The 21,609-nt window shown below is 41.3% G+C and overlaps 1 protein-coding gene across 4 annotated transcripts in view; it reads right to left on the bottom strand.

The window, feature by feature from the left end:
* Positions 1-690: 690 nt before the first annotated feature.
* Positions 691-21,609, bottom strand: part of thrap3a (thyroid hormone receptor associated protein 3a) — a 30,674-nt gene continuing 9,755 nt past the window's right edge. For 2 of the 4 annotated variants that reach the window (XM_061821009.1, XM_061821008.1), the window contains exons 2-11: positions 10,056-10,219; positions 7,145-7,993; positions 6,435-7,040; positions 6,166-6,338; positions 5,478-5,589; positions 5,147-5,231; positions 4,121-4,284; positions 3,868-4,033; positions 2,984-3,115; positions 691-2,889 (exon numbers count right to left, since the gene is read on the bottom strand). In XM_061821009.1, the coding sequence (XP_061676993.1) occupies positions 2,680-2,889; positions 2,984-3,115; positions 3,868-4,033; positions 4,121-4,284; positions 5,147-5,231; positions 5,478-5,589; positions 6,166-6,338; positions 6,435-7,040; positions 7,145-7,993; positions 10,056-10,192 (2,634 nt within the window). In that variant the 5' untranslated portion in view covers positions 10,193-10,219 and the 3' untranslated portion in view covers positions 691-2,679. Of the gene's footprint in view, positions 2,890-2,983; positions 3,116-3,867; positions 4,034-4,120; positions 4,285-5,146; positions 5,232-5,477; positions 5,590-6,165; positions 6,339-6,434; positions 7,041-7,144; positions 7,994-10,055; positions 10,220-18,737; positions 18,818-21,609 lie in introns of all 4 variants that reach the window. The other 2 variants (XM_061821007.1, XM_061821010.1) reach the window with 2 other exon arrangements.

Here is a 21,609-nt window from a genome sequence, read left to right as displayed (position 1 = left end):
CTACCTACACTGACTCAAAATTGTTGCAAAACATTGGATTGTCTGGCTCTCTTAATTCCAAAATTCTCTTACTCCTGAGGACCTCATCTAAACTAACCAAAGGTGCACACTCATCTTTGTATTTCCTTTTACAGTGTATGAACTTCCTTACCATAGTTACAAGTCACTAGTATGACATCACCCATTGTTTTATTGATAAATATTTTAAGGGCCTGGGCATTGTGTTCTTTTCCACCAAGTGCAATGCAATAGTTCACTTGGAGTTGTCATGGTGCTGTTTTGGATAGGAATGGGGATTAGACTATGGCTGGGTTTACCCTGCACAATTCTGATATTTTTTTTTTTAATCTCAGATGGCCCGATTAGTAAATGTTTCATGGGAATATAACAGACCACCCCCACGGAATTAGATATCTTGAGATCGTAATCACTTGTTTCCAAATGTGTACATAACAACATAGTCCACTTAATTGCTTCATACATAATTAATCAACAATCAATTGTATGCAGTAAACTCTTTACAATCGATTAACTGTGACAGTCGAGCCTCATCTGGTTTGTTTTCAGGGTATGGAACCCCCGAACATACACTTGATTGGTCCCCAAATGGATTCCATCAAAATTGTCCTTGATTTTTTTGTTGTTGTTGTTGTTGTGAATCAAAGAGATGATGCAATTACGAGACACGAATTAAACTCTGTTGTCATCAATGTTCCATTTAATTAAACAGTCTTTAAGAGCACAAGAAACACCCATGAAACAACGATTATGATCGACCCAGCGTAACACAAGCAGGCACAGCAGGTGAACACAAATACTGCATACTTTCACTTTTACACACAGAGTAACTGAACTCTATGCTATTTGTCCCAACTTTTTAATAATCTTTAAAAGTTCTTATAAATACCACTATCTTATTTCATGTGTACACTCTGTTTATACTATGGAGGCCAGATGTACGCAAGGTGTAAACAATTCTCTGTGTTTTTAAGATACTTCAGCAAAGGAAACTACAAATTCTGTTAAACATTCTTACAGTTTCTGTAGTATAAAAAAAGGTGGAAGGATATTTTGACATATTAGCACACAATGTCACGCTAACTGGTTTGAGGACTGTTTATAGGCACAAATTATACCTTAAATGTAAATCCTGCTGAATGAACACAAAACTTCGAACTAATTTTATATATAGATACATATGCACATGAATTGTTTTGCCCAAGACAGCTTGCTAAAGTTCCTATTGTGAACAACACAAATTCAAAATGTGAACAGCCTTGTAAAATTTCAGGTAGTTTGCTTTAAAATTAGATACCGTAAATCTGATAGATGACCTCATCTTTTGATGACCTTTTACAGTTTGGTCCGTTTTTCAGATCAAGGTCAACAGTATCCTTGAGTGCCTTTGAATCCCAAGGTGACAACTACAACTACGAAAAAAAAAAAGTCAATTTCAATAGTTTCAGTTACAAATGTGACTTTTAAAAAATTCATCAGCGATTTTGGGAAGCAGAGTGGTAAGCTCTCAAGGAGAGCATGACCTTTTTTCTGGACAAAACACTATTAGAAGCGTTCACTTTCGACCTCAATTGTAATATTTGTCTCAAGAAATTGTAGCCTTTTTTCCCTATTTTAAAAGCATTATTCTTGGCTGCTCCTCGTATGTGTACGTGGATATTAGATTTTTTTTTTCTTCACCTAGATTTGAGCCTTTATGTGTTGACATATAAAACCAATCTGCCCAATCAGTAGTGCTGGCGGACTTCCCTTAAAATCCATCCATTTTCTGTGCCGCTTATCTTCACAAGGGTCACGGGAGTGCCGGAGCCCATCCCAGCTATCTTTGGGTAGGAGGCGGGGTACACCCTGAACAGGTCTGCACCCAATCGCAGGGCACATAGAGACAAACAACCAGTCACAGTCACAATCACACATAAGAGCAATTTAGGGTCCCCAATTTATGCACGTTTTTGGGGGGATGTGGGAGGAAACCGGAGTGCCAAGAGAAAACCCACGCAGGCACAGGAAGAACATGCAAACTCCACATAGACAGGGCCGGAATTTAAACCCTGGTCCTCAGAACTGTGAAGCCAACATTCTAGCCCACCGTGGTGGCTTGTCTTAAAATATATTTGGGAATTTCTTCAACCAATCAAATTTCAAATTCACGTCAGAGGAAACTGCCGCCCAATAATGCCAGCATTGACCTCAGACCTCTGATTGATTGGTCAGAGAAAGCCAGATTTTACTAGCAAAGCATGATCTGAACATCTGAGTGATCTGAATTGAATTAAACACGTAGTAAAAGGTGGATTAGGTCATGTAGGTTCCCCATTGAAGGCTCGCCACTGCTTGAAACCCAACCACGAGTACAAGAAGCACTTTTTTTTTTTTCCAGAGCTCATGCAGGCATTTGGCTTGAAACACCTCAAGTCAGTTTGAAAAGTTGAAGGTAAAAATGTGATATTTTTTTTTCTTTACTCAAAAACGTCTTTCAGTCATTTCTTAAAGCATGGTTATAACTAGAGAAGGTACAGTATGTGAAATAGTAGTCCGCTGTTTCATGACTCAAAAGTAACATTTCGTAAGCAGTTACATCTATGTTTGTCAAATATTCAAGTGGATACATATCAGATCCATGAAGAAAACGATCTATGAATGTGTTGACGCTCAATTGTTTCAGTCTTTCTGGTCCTGTTCCAGCTGGTCTTCCCGCATGCCGTTGACCAGGAAGTTATCTTGGGCCCACGTGATGTTCGGGCCCCCACCATTGGTTTTTCGTATAAGAAACCTTGCCCGTCCACGTGAGAAGCCGCCCCCGCCACGTCCGCGCCCTTCTTGATTTTCCGTCCAATTGCTTGCTTCGACCTCGCTGTCTCGATCATCATGCTAGGTCAACAGATGGAAATACATAGCAACACATAATAACTATAAATAAATTGACAAGAAAGTTGAGGTGAACATGGGAAGGAATGTGTCCTACCAAGTAGTATTTTCTGTTCTTTGGGGGAGATCCCTGATCACAGTCTTGGTTCGTGGGTGCTACTGGCAGGTCTGGATTGCAGTCTGCCTGGTAGTTGCCCCTCTTCCAGCCCCTTCCGCGAAATCGGACTTGCTGCAAGAGAAACACAGTTGCTCAAGCTCAGAGATGTGACACTTTCACGCCGATGAATCGATTTTATTGTTTACAGTGTCCGGCTATCCATTGTCCAACCTCACGTTAAACACAACCGGGTGGAAGAAGTAAGTGCATAGTATTAACACTGTCTATCCTCTGTCCTGGCATTGCAGAATTCCCTTGCACACAGGAGTATTTTGAAATGGCAATCATAAACCGATTCTTTTTCAGAACATGTTGCCAGTAATTCAATTCCTGGGAATACATTTTTTGCATGCCTGTAAATTCTACCGATCAACTCTTCTTGGGAAAAAAAGAACCAGTGCTTTAACCTGGACTCAATGTTGGTGTGGCCACTCAAAGTGCCTCGTTCTGGGACGTGACTGGGCTCATGTGAAAGGAAAAATGATGGCGGAGCTGGGAGCAGAACAAAAATAGGGGTCAGCCGTCTCTGTGGGGTTGTCATTGGCGAGGCTGTTCCTTACAGAGGTGATTCTGGGGAGGCCCTCCTACCGTGGCAGTTACTATGAATTGGGTTTCTATAACCATTCAAGAGGGATTTCACAAAACCAGGTAAGATCTGTTGTTTTTTCCAGAACTAATCCCAGAAAAAAAAAAAAAAAACACTTTGAATGTCATTGGCATTTGCTTTCTCAATATGGGATTTATTTAATTGTTTTAATGTATCAGATTTTATTTCAAGGCCACATCACTCAGCCCACAGTGGAGAACAAACAAATGGAACTTACGAATCCTCTCCACGCCGTTTCTTTCGCTGCAGTTGTCTCAGTCGGAGCCAGCCGTGCCCTGTTAAAGCCATCGTTTTTTAGCTCAGGCTTGGGCAAATCATCCATTTGGGACTTGGAGGACGACGACGACGACGACCTGGAGCGAGAGCACTTGCTTTCACTGATCCTATAAGTGAAATGATGTTTGTGCATTACCATCAGTATTCTGCAATTCTATTGGACAATCGTAAAAGGAGAGGGCAGTTGCACATACTTTGATTTCTTTGAGAAATTTTCCTCAGAACTCTCTCGACGAGTGTCTGGAGAATTCCTGAGCCCATCATGTTCGTAATCTATTTCACGGCTGGAATATCTCTTACGCCGTTCGATATCCAAGCGCAGGTCCATCGGGTCGCTCTTTGTTTTTACCTCGACGTCCTGAGCGATGCAAAACAGAACACAGTGTCGTGGACAGACTTTGGATTAGCATGCAAATCATGTTAAGTCTCCCAAGATGGTTTGTAAACTAAACAGCAGCGTGTGCGGGAACGAGAGCAGGGTAACAGCACAAGTTTGAATCCAGCTCAACTATCCAGTAAAATCAGTCATCAGTTTAACTTGTTTTTGAGTGCAATACGAGACCATATTTTTTACATCAATGGTCTTCATTCAAAGCTCGGCATGAACAATGGTGCTTTCAGGTCCTCGTGGGAAGGAATTAAACTTTTCAAAAGCTCTGGCATGTACTACCCAAAGATCTCCTTACAAGTTGGAGTCATAATGAAATATATTCTCTATTTAGGACAATTCAAAGGAGTCACTCAAAATTTGTAATTGGTCTGAAATCACTGTATACAAGATCAGCAACCAACATTGAGGTTGAAGTTGTAAATAATATCCATGCAGTGGTATAAAAATAACCATTCTAGTGCAAAAATCTCTAGTTAGACTTGATCTATTTCGTTAAATGGTATAGGTTACTCCTGAATGCAGTTCTAAGCAGAGTTGCAATTTCTTGCTGTTTCGGTAATTTCCTTGGTTTTTGATACTTACAAAAGCAATTAATCCCTCGAACATCTTGGGCACAGCGGCATCCACGTTTTGACTTTTTATCCTATTCATTTGCCTCAGGTCAGGCTCGTGCCAACACATTAACCGACTCACACAGAAAGTCAAAATGCCACATTGTCATTCATTCATGGGAGGGCGAGCACTCTAAAGGCATCCGGCTGGCTCACTGGTTTGCCGTTTGGTTTTGTTTGCCCCCGTTTATACGTCATAGTGCAAAATATTCAGTCACCTTGTTAGTGCCATCCTCTGAGCTTTTCATTGCCTCAAAAACCTGAGAGTGTTTCTTAAAAGCACTTGGTGATACGTCAATTCTCCTGCAAAGGAAGACAACGAAAGCATTAAGGCGACGTGCAGTCTGGTTTGTTGGCCACACTCAGCTACGGTGACAACGTCGGACAGGACAATGAAGAATGTAGAAGTGACCTCCACCCAGAAAGAAAACAAACAAAAGTTCAGGTAGGACAGTGGAGCAAAAATACCTGAAGGCCGTTTTTAAAATAGGATGTGAAGCCACAGCACACTGAAGGGTAAGAGTTGTTCACTCATGAGGGCAACTCTACCTGTGAATCTCTGGGCTTTTTCTCAGCTTCATACTCTCCTTCTCTGCAGCTTGTCTTTGGTACACAGTGAATCGCTCGTTAAGAGTCATTCGGGGTGACGCAAAGTGCTGAGCTGCGTGAAGAGTGAAGGTGTTAGTCTCTCTTTTTCCATCCACGTGTGATTCTATTCATCAAATATGCAACACTACTGTTGGTTTTTCGAAAATACTGCATGTGTAGCGACCCACACTGTTTTGCATTGACCCTTGAATGAATGATTTTTTTTTTTTTTTTTTTTACACTGCATGTAAAAGTGTCTGTGCACAGGAGAATCCGAGGGTCGCAACAAACAAGGTTTTAAAGCTCGTACGATGCAGGACAGCACCTACTGTGTGTGAAGGGGAATTCTAACAAGTTTAACACCTGAAACTCATTTCTCACACCCCGTTGTGCTGAAAGTAATCACAAACAAATTGTTAGCTTGTGTCTTGACATGTTGATGTGAGAAAGTGCACCCTAAGTGCAGATAAACACGCAAGTTTCCATTGCACACAGAATTTTGAGGGGTCTATCTTTGTGTAAAAGAGATTATGGTGACAAATTGGTTGATAATGGACTACGGAGAAAAATGACATGTATCAACAGGTTCTTGCTTGAATTGAAAGTGATGGATCCAACTTCAGTCCACCCAAAACCCATCTGAACTCACCTCTGATGTGGTGCAGGATGGCCACAATGTGCTGAGCAAACAGCTCGGAGGGAGTTTTCTGCATTGGAGCAGCTTGAACATGTTGAAAGATAGAGCGGAACTCCTGGCCCCTCTTTGAAGATTGCACCAGGTCCTGAGACAACTGTCGCTCCTGAGCTAAAATTTCTGAAGTGCTGAAAACGGAGGAAATGATTAAGGCTAGTAAAAACCCATGATACAGGATAAGATTCATAACATATGAGTGTCGGAACAAGAAAACCAGCGCTTACCCTATCAAGCTGTCTCTGAGGAAATCCATTCTTACATTAATCTTGGTCTCCGGTTTTCTCAAGGACAACAGTGATGAGTCCTCTGCAGTCAGCGTAAACATTTCCCTGTCAGAGTTCCGCCTCAGAATGGAGGCAGACTCTGACATTTTCCTGGGTTTGCAAGCCAACTTTTCAAAAGTGCCCACCATTTGCCCCCGAGCGACAGCAGCTGATTTATCAACGGAGTACATCTCCTCTCCCAGGGCGTCAGGTTCGTCCTGTGCAGAGGCCACATTTTGCCATCTGTCATAGCACTCCTCAAATAGCTCTCTGGCCGGATGGACAACCTTTGGATGAGAGTTTTCAACATCCCCGTTGTGCCTTTCTTTTTTAAGAGACTTTGAATGAGGCTTGGGGATCATCTCTTCCTCCATCTCATCAGACAGAGAAGGAGAATCCTTCAGCAAATGGTTTAAAGGCACTTTGCCATTTAGCTTTGATGAAACCTCAGTGCCAGCTGCAGGCGCTGGACCGTTTATATTGACTTGATCCTCCTTTACAGGATCTGCCTCCGTTCTCCTGTTTTCCCAAGTGGGTTTGGATTTTTTATTGTGCTCCTTCCAAAACCTAAACAAAGATAAAGAGACATAGCTAGAATGCAATTCCAGTTCTAACAAATTCACCTGCATGCAAAGAGGTTCTCGCAAAAGTAAAAGTGAAATGCGTCTTACTTTCTGAAAGCAATGGAGATAGCCATTTTATCTCCATCCAAACATTCTTCACTCTTGAAGACGTCAAGGCTGGAAAGCATTTGGTTTAGCGCTTCCTGTGATAACGTTTTTGTAGAAGGTGCATTAGACATTGTCTCCCACAAGGAGGCACCATTGCTGGTGTCTTTCATGGTTTGCGGTGAGGTGCCAGGCTGGTTTGAGTTTTGGCTGTTTTGAACAGTGACAGCATGATTTTCTGGACTGGCTTTCTTTGGACTACTGTTGCATTCCATCAAGACTTGCCAGCCCTCCTGAGTTGTCCCACTGTTTTGAGCCTCATGGGCATCTCCCACCTCTGTTTCCTCTCCATCTGTCCCTTCTTTCTGGACCTCCTTGGAGCCCAAGAGCTCCTCCTTAACATTGTTGGAACTCTGATTAGCCACCAATGGGGCTTTGGGAGGAGAACCACGAGGGGAAGCGTTAGAATGCTGGGATTTCCTGGATAATGGAGAAAGGGATCGGTCAGAGTGGCGGGAGTGTCCGGGAGGAGGGGGGCTTCCGGAGAACTTGTGAATGTAGGGTCGCCCTCGAGACTGGTTTTGTTGCTGCTGCTTGTGGGGGTTCTGTTTGTGATTTTTCCAGTTGTTACGGAAATTATTGTTGTTATTGTAGCCTCTCCCACCACCACCGCCGCCACCACCGCGCTGGTATCGTCCGCGGGAGAAATAGCCCCGTCCTCTGCCTCGGAAGTTGTACGGCCTCCGGAAGCCGCGGTGGTAGCCCCGGAACTCCCGGCTGTTTTGGTATTTCTTGTCCCGGTTATACAGTGGAGACTGAGATCTTGATCTGGACCGTGAACGAGACCTAGAGCTAGAAGGAAAGGAATATCACATATCAAATCTAGTTCTCATCGGTACACCTGACCTGGTATAAAGAAGATCCCAAAAATCTCTTTGCTTTTAAAGTGATTTGGGCAATAGTGGGAAATAACAAAAGTATAAATGTTGTGTTATTGTACTTAAGTAGATTCTTCACATATCTGTACTTGTGTGTTTATTTTTTCTGATGACTTTCTACTTCGACTTCATTTCAAAAACAATATATGTACCTTCTACGCTTTACTTGGTCATTATTTTTTTCAACTTCCCCAGATGATAACAGGAATTAAAAAAAAAAATACCAATGAAGAGAGGTAAAATGAACTGTGGTTGGGATCTTGATTGATTGACAAAGATCAAAGATTGGGTGGGGGAAGACCGAGCTCTTGAAATTTATAAACTGGAATGTGAACCAGGGAGCATTAACAACGAAGAGACAACAGTTTCAAAGAAGATATTCCACATTCAGGGCGTTGCTCAAGAGAATTGTTTGATTGACTGATTGATTCCAAGAAAAGAATGATGTGTGGAGACTGTGTCTTGTGACAGCCTAAAAAGGAAAGGCTTCTGCCATTTGAAAATAAAAAGAAAAATCTCTAATCTAAAAAAAAAAAAAATCCTACACAGGTATGGTGTATTTTTTTTTTTTTTGTTATTGTTAGCTAATTTAGCATTTTATTTTACAAGCTGTGCCCAACACTGTATAAGTTAATGAAATAAGGACATTTTTTTCACACATCAAGTATATCAAAAATGTTATATACACAACAGATTTTGTTTAAACTTGTACATTTTGTTTTACTTTCACTCAAAGTAAAACAAAGTAAAGCAAGTATGGAGTCATTTTTTACAGAAGTACCTGTAATCTGACCAAAGTATAAAGTGAGACCTTTTGCCACTTCAGAATTTGGTTGACATTTGGTTTCAGGGGAGTTTATGAAGTTCAGAGAGTTTGCATGATAGAGCAGAGCTGTTTAAAGACCGAGACCCAAGACTTTGGTTCCAAATGTGGGTTTCTGGCAGATTCTCATCTCATTGTTTATTCAGTCTCCGCCACATTAGGCAGCAAAGACCCATAAAATCGTCTCCTCCAAATTCAGTATCGTCTCATCTCCTTGCCCATGGAGCTGTAATTTTATGTATAGTTCCAGTTTACTTCTCCCCAAATACTATGCAGATGTTAAAAAGATTTTTAAGTAGGTGTCCAAACACTCAGTTCAGTAGTCCTAGATGCACAAAAGGCAGAACTTTCCACCCTGTAGTGATCCAAAAATCCACATGATGGCTCTAGTGGTCTTCTTTTGTGTACCACTCTAGCTTCAACATAAAATACACAGGACTGTTTAGTTTATCGCCATGATCCTATAGTATTATTTTGTTTACATTTGAATATTTGTGTGGGTACCACATTTTGGACCTCCCCACTGCTACATTTGATGTTATCGATGTTCCACATCCGGTGTAGACATTAACGTATTATGTTAGAGGATTTTCTGTAGACATCAACACTTGATGTTTTTAAGTTTTCCCCTCCCAGACTTTATAATGCATATTTCGCTCTTATTTCCACCAAGAATAGAAACATTACACAAAACTGCACTCTCCAAACCAACTAAGCCTTCAATATGCCAAAATACACGTACATGCACTCAACAGACTCCAGCATAAAGGGCATAACATATATTAAAGAAGTTTTAAAACTTGCTAAGAAAGCAAAAAAAAACCAAAAAACTCACCGTGTCTTTTTTTTCATTGGAATACCGAGCGATTCGAAAGGCAGCTGACTGAGCTGCTCTGTACACTTAATGAGGGCGAGTTGTGCTTACGCTCCAGCTTTTTCTCTTGGGCCAAACAGAAGAGGAGGAGGGCTGTGCTTAAATCTCGTTTGAGTCTATACTTGCCAGTCATGAGCGCTTACTAATGAGTACAGCGATGATTAATAGCAAGATCAGTTGGGAAAAGTTTTTTTTTTTTTTTTTTTTAGAATGTTGTCAACCTAGGCAGAAACACAACAGAACCATTCAATACAAGTCGTGCATGTTGGTGAGATCTACCTGTAACGATGTCTCCTGGAGCGAGATCGTGAATGACTTCTCCGGGACTGCGAGGTGGACCGGGATCTGGAGCGTGAACGGGACTGGGATCTCAAGGGGCTGGGAGACCGGGAGGCTGATCTCGTGGCTCTGGACATCCCCGTTGGCAGGCTGCGAACCAAAAACTTTCATAGAACAAGAAAATATTCCATTCCGGTCGTGTTTTTTAAAAAGGCAAACATGCAAAAACTACTACGACCATGTAGTTGCACACCATGAACGGGAGCATTGCTGTTCTCGGATTAAATTATTCAATTATCAACATGAGTTAAGTCGTTCCAGAAACAAACTTCTAAATGAGAATAAAAGGTCAAAAGAAAAAAAGAACAGAGTGAAGCAGCAGCACCTTCCAAAGAGGGAAGAAGGAAATGTATAGTAGCGATAGCATCAAACATGAGCTGTTTTTATCCAGGCACTTCTCCTCATTTGCATAAAGGGCTAGACTTTCCTTGGTCATCTGACTACCACACTTCACAACACCATTGTCTTAGCTGCACAAAATTGCACAGTAATTTACACCACGTCCAAAAACTGAAAATGTTGGTCCCTCCACAGCCTCTTATTTCTTTGTCATCATAAATCTGAATCTGAATTCCGAAGCCCCAAAATACTAACCTGGCTGGACATTGTAAAGGTAATGCCAAATATACCCAACATAAGAATTTTTGCTTCAGTTTGTTACATGTGACAGTGGTATTCATTTTAACAAAATTCCAAATTAAACATGGCTGCCAAATGTGGGCAACTCCAGTGAAATCACTTGAATTGAGTTGACTTGTCTTGCCAGTTTTATGACTTGGTTGCCAAATACTGTAGTTAAAGGGGAAATCCAGTGGTTTGCACGAACAATGTATCCAATAGGTCATGTAATATGTACTATAATTTGACAATGTGATGTTAAATCCTCTCTCATTTATTAGTGTTTTGAGAAGATCTTTTATTGACAGTTACGAATTCTCAGGGGCGCTGCCATTTTTTGCGTGTCACATGACTTACGTGCGCGAATGTGACGTGTAAGGTGCCACACAAAAGGCTCGATTACATTTTGCCCACCCCTGATTTCTCGGTTCTATCCTCATCTGATGAAGAAACAGCTGAATCAGTTGATCGGGAAGACGGATAAATACTTCCATCCGGCGAAGCTCGGACGCCGAAGCCCGGGTCACGGCCTCTGCCGGACGCCAAAGCTCAGCTCGAGGCCTCCGGCAGACGCCGAAGCTCGGCTCACGGCCAGCCGCCAGAGCTCACCTGTCAGACTCCGCATCTTTCCCGTCCAAAGAACCATCCATGTCTGCCGGCCCGGAGCTCTGGAGGCCTTTGTTTATGCACGTAACGTCCCGCATGCAGGCTTCCGAGTAGACGTCATTCGGCCCAAAGAACCATCCGAATATTCAACATTATTTACAGCCACAGTTTCAAATCTGTATTCCTGTGTCTTCCTGATCAACTGATACTACTATTTCTTTATCAGATGAGGATAAATCAGAGAAATCAGCGCTGGGCACAATGTAATCGAGCCTTTGCAGCACCTTACACGTCACATTGGCGCACGGAAGTCATGTGGCTCGCGAAAATGGCAGCGGCCCTGAAAATTTGTAATTGTTGATTAAAATCTTCTCAAAACACTATTAAATGAGAGAGGATTTAACATCACATTGTCAAAATAAGGGTACGTATTACATGACCTATTGGATACATTTTTCATGCAAAGCACTGGATTTCCCCTTTAAGAAAGACATGACTTGACTTCATACTACGGTAGTCAAGAGACTTGACTTGAGTTTTGACTTGTACTGCATGATTTGACAAGTCATCCTCTTTTGAATTGGAAACCTGCATTTTGATTAAAACAGTTTCCCTTCTTTTGAAAGAAAAAAGGAAATTCTTTTGGAGGGAGGGGGGGGTTCATTTGAGTCAACCTGTGAATAAAGTCTGGGCGCTTGCCAGGGTGAGGTAGCCACCTGCATGAACATCAATGAAGGGAGCTTCAAATATAATGACATTTTGATTTAAGCAATATGTCAATGAAGTTTGCAAAAAGAGGACAGCAAACCTGCAAGGTCTTATGAAAGACACAATAACAACTGATTCTGATTCTGATATCATACTTCATCCGTTATGACAAAACCCACAAAGACAGGTAAGCTAAATTAAACAGTTTAGCTAGCTGGTCAAACATTAAGTATCATACGCTTGGTTAGGAATGAGGAAATCTAAAAATGATGTGATTGTGAATGTTTTAGAATTGATAAGTATCATAACTGAGGGTGGGATGGATTATGTTAATTGTCAGAACCTTTCCTTTCAGTTCATTGGCTCACAAACCATCTTTTCTCTCTCTCTCTCTCTCTCTCTCTCTCTCTCTCTCTCTTTCTCTCTGTCTCTCTCATCTCCTCACTCTCGGTGCAGAAAGTATCACTTTAAATAGAATGCCAACCGCTGGATGCACAAATGAAGTTGTGGAGATTCAAAAATTAAAACAGTGTGGAGATGTTTGCAGGCATGACAAAAGAGTTGGCACGAGGAGACGCCAGGTGCGTTCTAGGTCTGCTTTAATCACTGCTGAGATCCCTTGCATTACAAAATTATCCATCCATCCATTTTCTTCACCGCTTATCCACACGAGGGTCGCGGGGAGTGCTGGAGCCAATCCCAGCTGTTAACGGGCAGGAGGCAGGGTACACCCTGAACTGGTTGCCAGCCAGTTGCAGGGCACATAGAAAAAAAAACAACCATTCACACGGGTAAGTTAAAGTTTTCACTTACTGCATGTCTTTGGGATGTGGGAGGAAACCGCAGTGATCAGAGAAAACCCATGCAAGCACAGGGAGAACATGCAACCTCCACACGGGAGGGGCTGGGATTTGAACCCCTCTAACCAGTTAACCACCATTCCCACAATATACTGATGGATTAACAATAAATAAATAAATAACTGAATTGAACTTTTGTTATTTTGCACTTCAAAAGTGTCATTTGTATGAATATGTTAATTATTGCTCTTAGTTTTCATTGTTTTCTAATCTATTTTTTCATTTAGTCTATTCAAATGGAGAATGTGCCTATTTTTAAGGTAAGCAGTGGTCATGTTTCAATATAATATCGAGATTTTTGTTATTGGTTGTATTGGAGTTACTTTTCAGGATTTCTTCATATAATAATTTCTTATTATTGAACTCAATTGTAGTGCATATTTGAAGTTACTTTATGTACGTCCCAATAAATAAATCTGGCTGAGTGATTTCATTCAAGTAGAGAACAGAGGAGGAATGCATTTGTCCACGTTACTTTTTTTAAGGATGGCAACATATTTACAGTATGTGTTATTTATTCTCTTTATTTACGACTCTCTTTCATTCTCCATTAGCCCATGAGGTACACATCTACTGTATATTTGACTCAGTTTTTGTTGTTCTCTTCAGAAGTGTGGGCATTACACGGCCGTCACTATAAAGGACACAGCATAGTTTGTTCAGAAATTAAATTGAGTTCAATTGAAATTGAAATTGAAAAATAACTTTCAAACAATTCAATCAATCAGAAATCCAGTTTTTTTAATTAACTTTTAGAATGTGTGAAAAAATCTAAATTGTGAAAAGAAAAGAAATGTGGGTGACTTGACTTGGAACTTGCCGAAACCAAACAATGACTTGGCTTCTTGAAATTTTGTGTTAAGTGGACTTGACTTTGAATGTTTTTCCCACAGTGACTTGGGACTTGAAGGTTATGACATGAGACTTGCACATATGTATCTTACTCCTTCCCACCTCTGGCATCAACAATAATGGTCTCAAGCTGCCCAAGGATAGTGGAACACCCAAATGACAAAAAACTGTAGATATCTGGCATAGTTCTGATGGCCACGAGGGATCAAATCACCCAGGTAATCTTTGTGGACGTTAGCGCAAACAAAGTGACCATCCGCATAGGACTGAGATTTCAAAAGTGGTGCACCCTATCGCATTGGTGGTCCCAGTGTATACAGTATGTCCTTGCTACTATTTTGGAAAGTATCTGAAAGTGATCCGTTTTCACTCCTCCTCCGCCCCCTCCTTCTTGTCCTCAGTAAGCGCTTCGAGCTCTCCCTGTTCCTGGCACTTTGTTGTCATTGGCTTTCGGTGAGCAATTTCCTCAAGGCTCCAGCCTCAACCGAGGATCCACTGAGCTTAGCCTGCATATTTCAACAGCGTGGCATTCATGTTTTCCTTTCTGTAGTAAAATGGTGGACTCTTGTTCTTCTTTACATATCAGAGCCCCCTTGAAGATGTTGACTCGCACAACAGCAGTTTAGCTGAAACATCTGGACTACATTCAAAAGGATGTGTAAAACAGGGAGAGATGAAAGATAAGCTGTCTCTCTCAAACTGCCTTTGAACTGCCAGGTACTGTCTAACATTTAGAACTCTTTTAGCCATACTCTCCGTTTAGCGCTGGTTAATACTGTCGCCTCACAGCAAGAAAGTTACAGGTTCAAATCTGCATCAACTCTGGCATTTATCTCTCTGGGTACTGCGGCAACTCCTACATTCTGGCAACATGTGCATTTTGTTGTCAATGTGACAATCGAGCAATGGTATGAGCGCTGCCATCTGTTCATGGGATTCCCTTTTAACATTGCCTGTATAAGTCTCCATTTTTCAAGTTTTTCTTGTACAGACATGGAATTGGGACAGCGAAGTCCTCCCGTGCATACATTTCCTCACGTATATTACATCTTCAGAGATACTATTGGAACTATAACAGAGGTGAAGGCCTGTGCATAAGAAAATCCTAGACTTGAAGTGTGGATTCTATATTTTTTGCAAACCTGTTCTGTTTCATCTGCCCAGGGCATCCAATTACCACATTTTACACTGCATTTTCTGCTGTTTTTCTATGAACAGTACTGACATGTACCGGTAATTACTTGGTGGTGGTGGGGTGTAATTCTGCTAATATTTTGCCTTCTGATATGGTTTATCCAGCCTGTAACTGGCTGTGTGGAATAAAGCACCCCTGGAATAGGGGTATGAAGTTTCATACTCGTTTCATCTTATGCACTCCACTCTATCCAGTGTGTACCATTTGGGATGATTACATTAGTGGGGTTGCGTAAGTGAAGAAACGGGTCCAAGCAGGTTGGAACAGCTGGCGAAAGGTGTCTGGTGTGTTATGTGACAGAAGAGTGTCTGCTAGGATGAAGGGCAAAGTTTACAAAACAGTGGTGAGGCCGGCCATGATGTACGGATTAGAGACGGTGGCACTGAAGAAACAACAGGAAGCTGAACTGGAGGTGGCAGAAATGAAGATGTTGAGGTTCTCGCTCGGAGTGACCAGGTTGGATAGGATTAGAAATGAGCTCATTAGAGGGACAGCCAAAGCTGGATGTTTTGGAGACAAGATTCGAGAGAACAGACTTCGATGGTTTGGACATGTTCAGAGGCGAGAGAGTGAGTATATTGGTAGAAGGATGCTGAGGATGGAGCTGCCAGGCAAAAGAGCGAGAGGAAGACCAAAGAGAAGGTTTATGGATGTGGTGAGGGAAGACATGAGGGCAGTTGGGGTTAGAGAGGAAGATGCAGGAGATAGGCTAAGATGGCAAAAGATGACACGCTGTGGCAACCCCTAACGGGACAAGCCGAAAGGAAAAGAAGAAGAAGACATTAGTGGGGTTGCGTCAGGAAGGGCATCTGGCGTAAAAAGGTGTGCCAAACAAATATGAGCGTTCATCTGAGATGTCACACTGTGGCGACCCCTAACGGAACAACCCGAAAGAAACTTACATTGCCTGGGCAAGCTGGCATTTTTCTGATGTATGTACTATATAAAAGGCACTGACATGGAATGAGAGGGACAACGTCATTCCTATACCTGTGTCTGCTTTCAGAGATAGTATCAGAGCCTGAACAGAGGTCAGTACAGCATGCAGTATATCTGTAAAGAAATCCTAGACAGGGGCGTGACGCTTCATACTCCCGCCACTGTATTCGGATTCCTTCAAGGTGTACTATACCATTTGCTCCTTTTAGATTGCCTGTAAAAGGGTTTTTTTTTTTCCGTTGTGTATAAATGGAAGTGATACAGGATACAAGAACAAATGTCAGCTCTTCTCTGACAGTTCTGATGGATCTGTTTGGCAAGGATAGATGCCTCTTGCCTGATGATGATTGGGCTTGGTCCCTGGTCAAGGCCCCTTGACACCGAGCTTGCTTATAAATAGCCTTGCAGTCACAAAACATCATGGCAACTGAGCAGGACAGGACATAGTCATTGCTGTTGCAACACTCGGGACTGGTCTCGAGAGCAAATTTCGAAGGTCTTGGTCTCGTCACGCACTTGACTCCCAAAAGTCTTGGTCTTGTCTTTGTCTCGGACTGGCCAGACAATGGCTTTTCACTAGAGACCAGTGAGGACTAGCCCTGTTCTTCAACTTCATTAATGTGATCATAATGAGAAAAACTTGGGAAAACAACAATACATCATGTTTCATTCATCTGTTACTACCCCCCACCAACACCCCTCGTAACCCACACACAATCGTAAGTGAAAGGCGCTCAACCGAAGTACGAAACGAAGCAAGGAAATTTTTGAGACCCCAGTGTGCACGTTGCGTTCACAAAATACTCCATGAATGTGAAATACCTGAATACATTAAATTGAATACCTTTAATTTTAAATCCAATTATTTATTTTTGCTGGAATTTGGTTGAATAAAGCAAAAGTTCAGAGATTTTTGCATGTTGTACTTTGAAAGTGTTACAGACTTGTTTTTGTCTATGAAAAGTATTTAAAAGGAAATTAATATCAAAGAGGGAATACGTTCTATGTACTTTGACATGCTTTTTAAAATGGACTTTCATGGTTCGTCTCAGTCTCATTCTGAACCCGCTCTCAACTCCCCAAATTCTTGGTCTTGAATTGTTCTCTATTACAGTAGTTCTAACCTCTAACTCCTAACTTTACAAATTTACCAATATGATATGATAGAGCTAAACAAAGCCCGAAATCAGCATATTGTCAACTTTGGAGGCTGTGTGGTGAAATTTTGTCTTAAAATGCATTGTAGACACCTAAAGATCGTAAAGGTGCTGCTATGGGGTTCACCATTTACGTGTACTGGAAGGATGCACCTTCCCCTGTTTTGCCCTATGCAGATGTTGGTTGCAATATACCGTATTGACCCAAAACACAAGGTTTTCCCTCTCACATCACTCAAAGCTCACTTCTTGAGTCGCGGTATCAGTTTCTATGGTCTCAATTGATAACCATGTGCAGCTGTTCCTCCTGTTTCACAACATACTGTCAGCAGTTTAATTGAGAAGATTTTAGCCTCTTCAGAGAACTTCTGGCTCGTTTGGGCATTTAATCAGTCAACTCTGGATTTGTCAACGGATACGACACTTGTGAAAACGTTTTAAAGGTCTCCAAACATCAAAACTTATTATGTTAAAGACCTCTCATGTGACAACTTGATGACACTCACACCAGCAGGACTAAATAGAAATACATTCCAATAGTCTTGGGTATCTTTTTAAAATCGGGAAAACAGAAGCTATACGAGTACACAAGATCAAAAGTAATGTAAAAGATTATACAAACGTCTAGATCTATTATTACAGTAGTATTTTTCAGTTTTTTTTAAGTCAGTAACTGTTGCTTTTTTCTCTATTTGCTTTGTGTTGTGTGACGAAATTTGTAGTACAACTGAACCTCAGATACAGTGTCTTTAAATTGGCCTCCTTCTTAAATTTTTGTGTCTTTGAAAAGTTTGCCTGCTTTAATGTTTGAGATCCCTCCATCCATTATCTCAGCTGCTTATCCTCACGAGGGTCACGGGAGTGCTGGAGTCTATCCCAGCTGTCATGGGGCAGGAGGCGAGGTACACCCTGAACGTGATGCACGACAATCACAAGGCACGTAGAGACAAACAACCAGTCACACTCACAATCCCGCCTCGGGGCAATTTAGCGTCTCCAATTAATGCATATTTTTGGGATGTGGGAGGAAATGAACAGATTAAAATATAAGACAAAGCTAACCCAATTGAACCTAAAATGCTATTTTTAAATGGTGATTTCATTTATTAAGGGAAAAAAATATTCCAAGTTACCTGGCCCTGTGTGAAAGGGTAATAGTCCCCTAAACCTAAAGTGGTTGGGCCAACAACTGTAGTCAAGCATTTTTTTTTTTAGAACTGTCTTTCACATCTCTGTGGAGATATTTGTGGAGATATTTTGGCCCACTTCATCTTGCAGAAATTCTTTAATTTGCCCAAACTTGAAATTTTTTTTAGCATGAAAGGGATTATTAAGGTCATGTCACTGTATTTCAATAGGATTCAAGTCTGGACTTTGACTAGGCCGTTCCAAAACCTTTTGCGGGGGGGTTTCTACCTCAAGTCATTGTCTTCCTGATGTATTTTGGATTGTTATCCTGCTTCAGAACCCAAGTGCTCTTGGGCTCGAGGTCATAAGCTGATGGTTTAAGATTTTCTGTTAAAGAACAGAATTCATGGTTCCATCAGTCACAGCAAGTTGTCCAGGTCCTGAGGGAGCTAAGCAGCCCAACACCATCACACTCTCACCACCATCTTTCACAGTCGGTTTCACAGTCTTTTTCTATGATGCTGTGCTACATTTATGACAGATGTAACGAGACACCTACCTTCAAAAAAGCTCAACTTTCATCACATCAATCCATAAAATATGCTCCCAAAAGTCCTGGGAATTATTCTGATGTTTTTCCTGCAAAAATAAGACAAGACTTTATGTTGTTTTTGGTCAGCAGTGGGTTTTGCCTTGGAAGTCTTGGATCTCATTTTTGCCCTGCCTCTTAGTTAGCATTGTGTCATGAACAGTGAGCTTAACCGAGGCATGTGAGACCAGCAGTTTTTTAATTGCCTTGAGTTCCTTTGTGGCCTCCTGTATGAGTCACTGCTGTTCTCTTAGTCTAATCTTTGTCGGCTGGCTACTTCTGGGATGTTCACCACTGTTGCATGTTTTTCTCCTTGTGAGGATAATGGCACAACCCATTTTTAGCCGGAATGCGGAATCTTTAGAAATGGCTTTTGTAAACCTTTTCAAACTGATGGATGTCAATAACTTTATTTTTCTCGACTGTTGTGGAATTTCTTTGGACTGTGTCATTTTGTTGCAGCATTTTTAGATATTTTCTCCCACTTTAATGATTTCTTGATTGAACGTATGTGGAGGTAATCACGCTTGGGTGTGATCACTGAAAATTGACCAAAAATTCCGATAAGCCACAATTAATTCATGATAGAAGTAGAAGTGTAATTGCTTGTTCACACTTTAACTATTTTTCCTCCTCAATAAATGAAATCACCATTTCAAAACAGTGTTTTAAGTTCAACTGGGTTACATTTGTCTATTTACTTTTGATTATCTTAAACATTTAATTGGTGAAACTATGCAAAAATATAAAAACTTGTACATACTCAATTGAAATGAAAAGCAATGGGGCAATTAAAGTACTGCAATGCCCCAGAGCGACAGTCACCGATGCTCGGTGAGCCATTTATCGAACAGACCAAAGAAACAAACCGTTCTCAAATACAAAATGAGAAAACCCTTGCAATGTTGCAATAATTGGTGTATCAGTCCAAAGTCCTACACCACAAACAAAATCTAGATTTTTAAAAGGTGGTTTTGAAAGATCCTCCTATTTCTGTTCCTACTAGTCCCCAATCTCCTCAATTCAATTGCTCAGCTTGCAGAAAATATGAACTGCAGTTATAACTAGACTATGATACGTTCCATATACAACCACAATTCCATTTTACATCGCCAGTAGTAGAATAGGACTCAGTCTTAAACTAAGGACCTCCTGTACTAAGACGCTGGAGATCTAAATAGTTCTCAGATAGACAGAACCCATAACAGCTGTAGTTTTATTTCATGTAACCAACAATGGACCTGCAACTCGATACACAGCTCTTAAGTGGCCCAGAACGACTTTTCCACCAAATTCAAAGACCAGATTCTTTTGTCCTGGATTGCACGGCAAGCAGCTGGACTCACATTTGCCATCTTAATGTGCCTATTACCCGCCGTGTTGTCGCGTCAATCTCCTGCAACTGTCCATTGAAGTGATCTCTGCTTTGTAGAAATGCAACACCCCCCCCCCCCCACTCCCCTGTCAAGACACACTGAGGCGGTAAGGACGGACAAGGGGGCCTCAGAAAAGATAAGCCACGCAGCTTCCTGCTCGCCTTATTAAATGAAAACAACTGCTTCGCTTGAGTTTGACCTTTTGTTGAATTCTGTTGAGAATTCAGAGGAGGTCATGAGTAGCAAAATACTCCTTCATGAACTTTATTTGCATCAGAAACCTGAATACAGTGGCTGCTGTTGTTGCAAACCGTGGAGCTCCTCCAGTAGGCTACATATCAAATATCGAAGACAGTGAACACCCACCTATCCATGGTTCGCTAACAACATCTTTACCTATTTGTGTGTGTGTATAGGAGGGGCTTGTTGTTTTTTGTGAAACCTATCCTCAACTATTTTGTTGAAAAACTCAACTCTTGCCTTTTTTGCATTTAGGTCCAATTGTAGCATAATTTGTATGTGCCGTTATCAATCACTCACACAAAAGTCATAATTACAGTAAATATTTGTATGAAAAACACTTCTAGGCAATAATTTGAGACAAAGAAACCAAAAACCGTCAACATCGTGGCAACCAAACATGCTTCTTGTTCATAACCTCAAAACGTAACGTTGTAAACCGAGGATCCCCTCGATCAAAGATTTCCATCCAGGCATTTCTAAAAATACACAATGGCCTTCTTGTTTTTGCACAGCTGACCGACGGGCTTGCAAGATTTAACGAACAGCGAAGTTTCAGGCAGGTATCCTCAATTTGACTCACTTCCTGACGTGTCTGTCGTCGCCGTGTTCGCACACGAGCGGGACACCATCAGCTGAAATCGCTCCTCTCTATTTTGGTCAGCCGGGAACTGGCCAGAGATGAGTTATAGCTTTATACTTCCAAATATGCACAGTTGGTATTTGTGTTTCCCTTTGGGTCCTGCAGTCTGCATGGAGATATGACAGGGCAGGGAGGTCTTCTTTTTAAACTCATTTTGGATGTGCTCACATGACCGTAACTGAGTAAAAATTGCGACTTTTTTGTTTACAATTTTCGCGAAATGATCTCCAGTCACATGACTGAAAATACTGTACAGTGAATCGCCACCTATTCACGATTCTCAATTCACAAATTACGGTAATTACAGTACCGCATTTTTTTCTGAAGAAGCTACTCTCGACTATTTGCTGAAAAACACATTTCAGATTTTTTTTGTGATTTCTATAATGATCTGCGATACTACAAGATGGTACCAAAGGCCTTGCTAACATCTTTGGATGTCTTGGAGGAGCTAAATTTGACCTGGTTTGTCAGTAGGGGTTATAGATAGTCTTTGCCATCTGCAGACATTTGTTTTTGTAATCAAATCACCTCCAATCCATGCATTTTTAAGGGTAATGTAAGATAACTTTGAAATTATATT

The sequence above is a fragment of the Syngnathoides biaculeatus genome, chromosome 5 (assembly GCF_019802595.1).
Source record: "Syngnathoides biaculeatus isolate LvHL_M chromosome 5, ASM1980259v1, whole genome shotgun sequence".
NCBI lineage: Eukaryota > Metazoa > Chordata > Actinopteri > Syngnathiformes > Syngnathidae > Syngnathoides > Syngnathoides biaculeatus.
The sequence above is the reverse complement of the archived record's forward strand: the minus strand, read 5'-3'. Positions and strand labels throughout refer to the sequence as shown.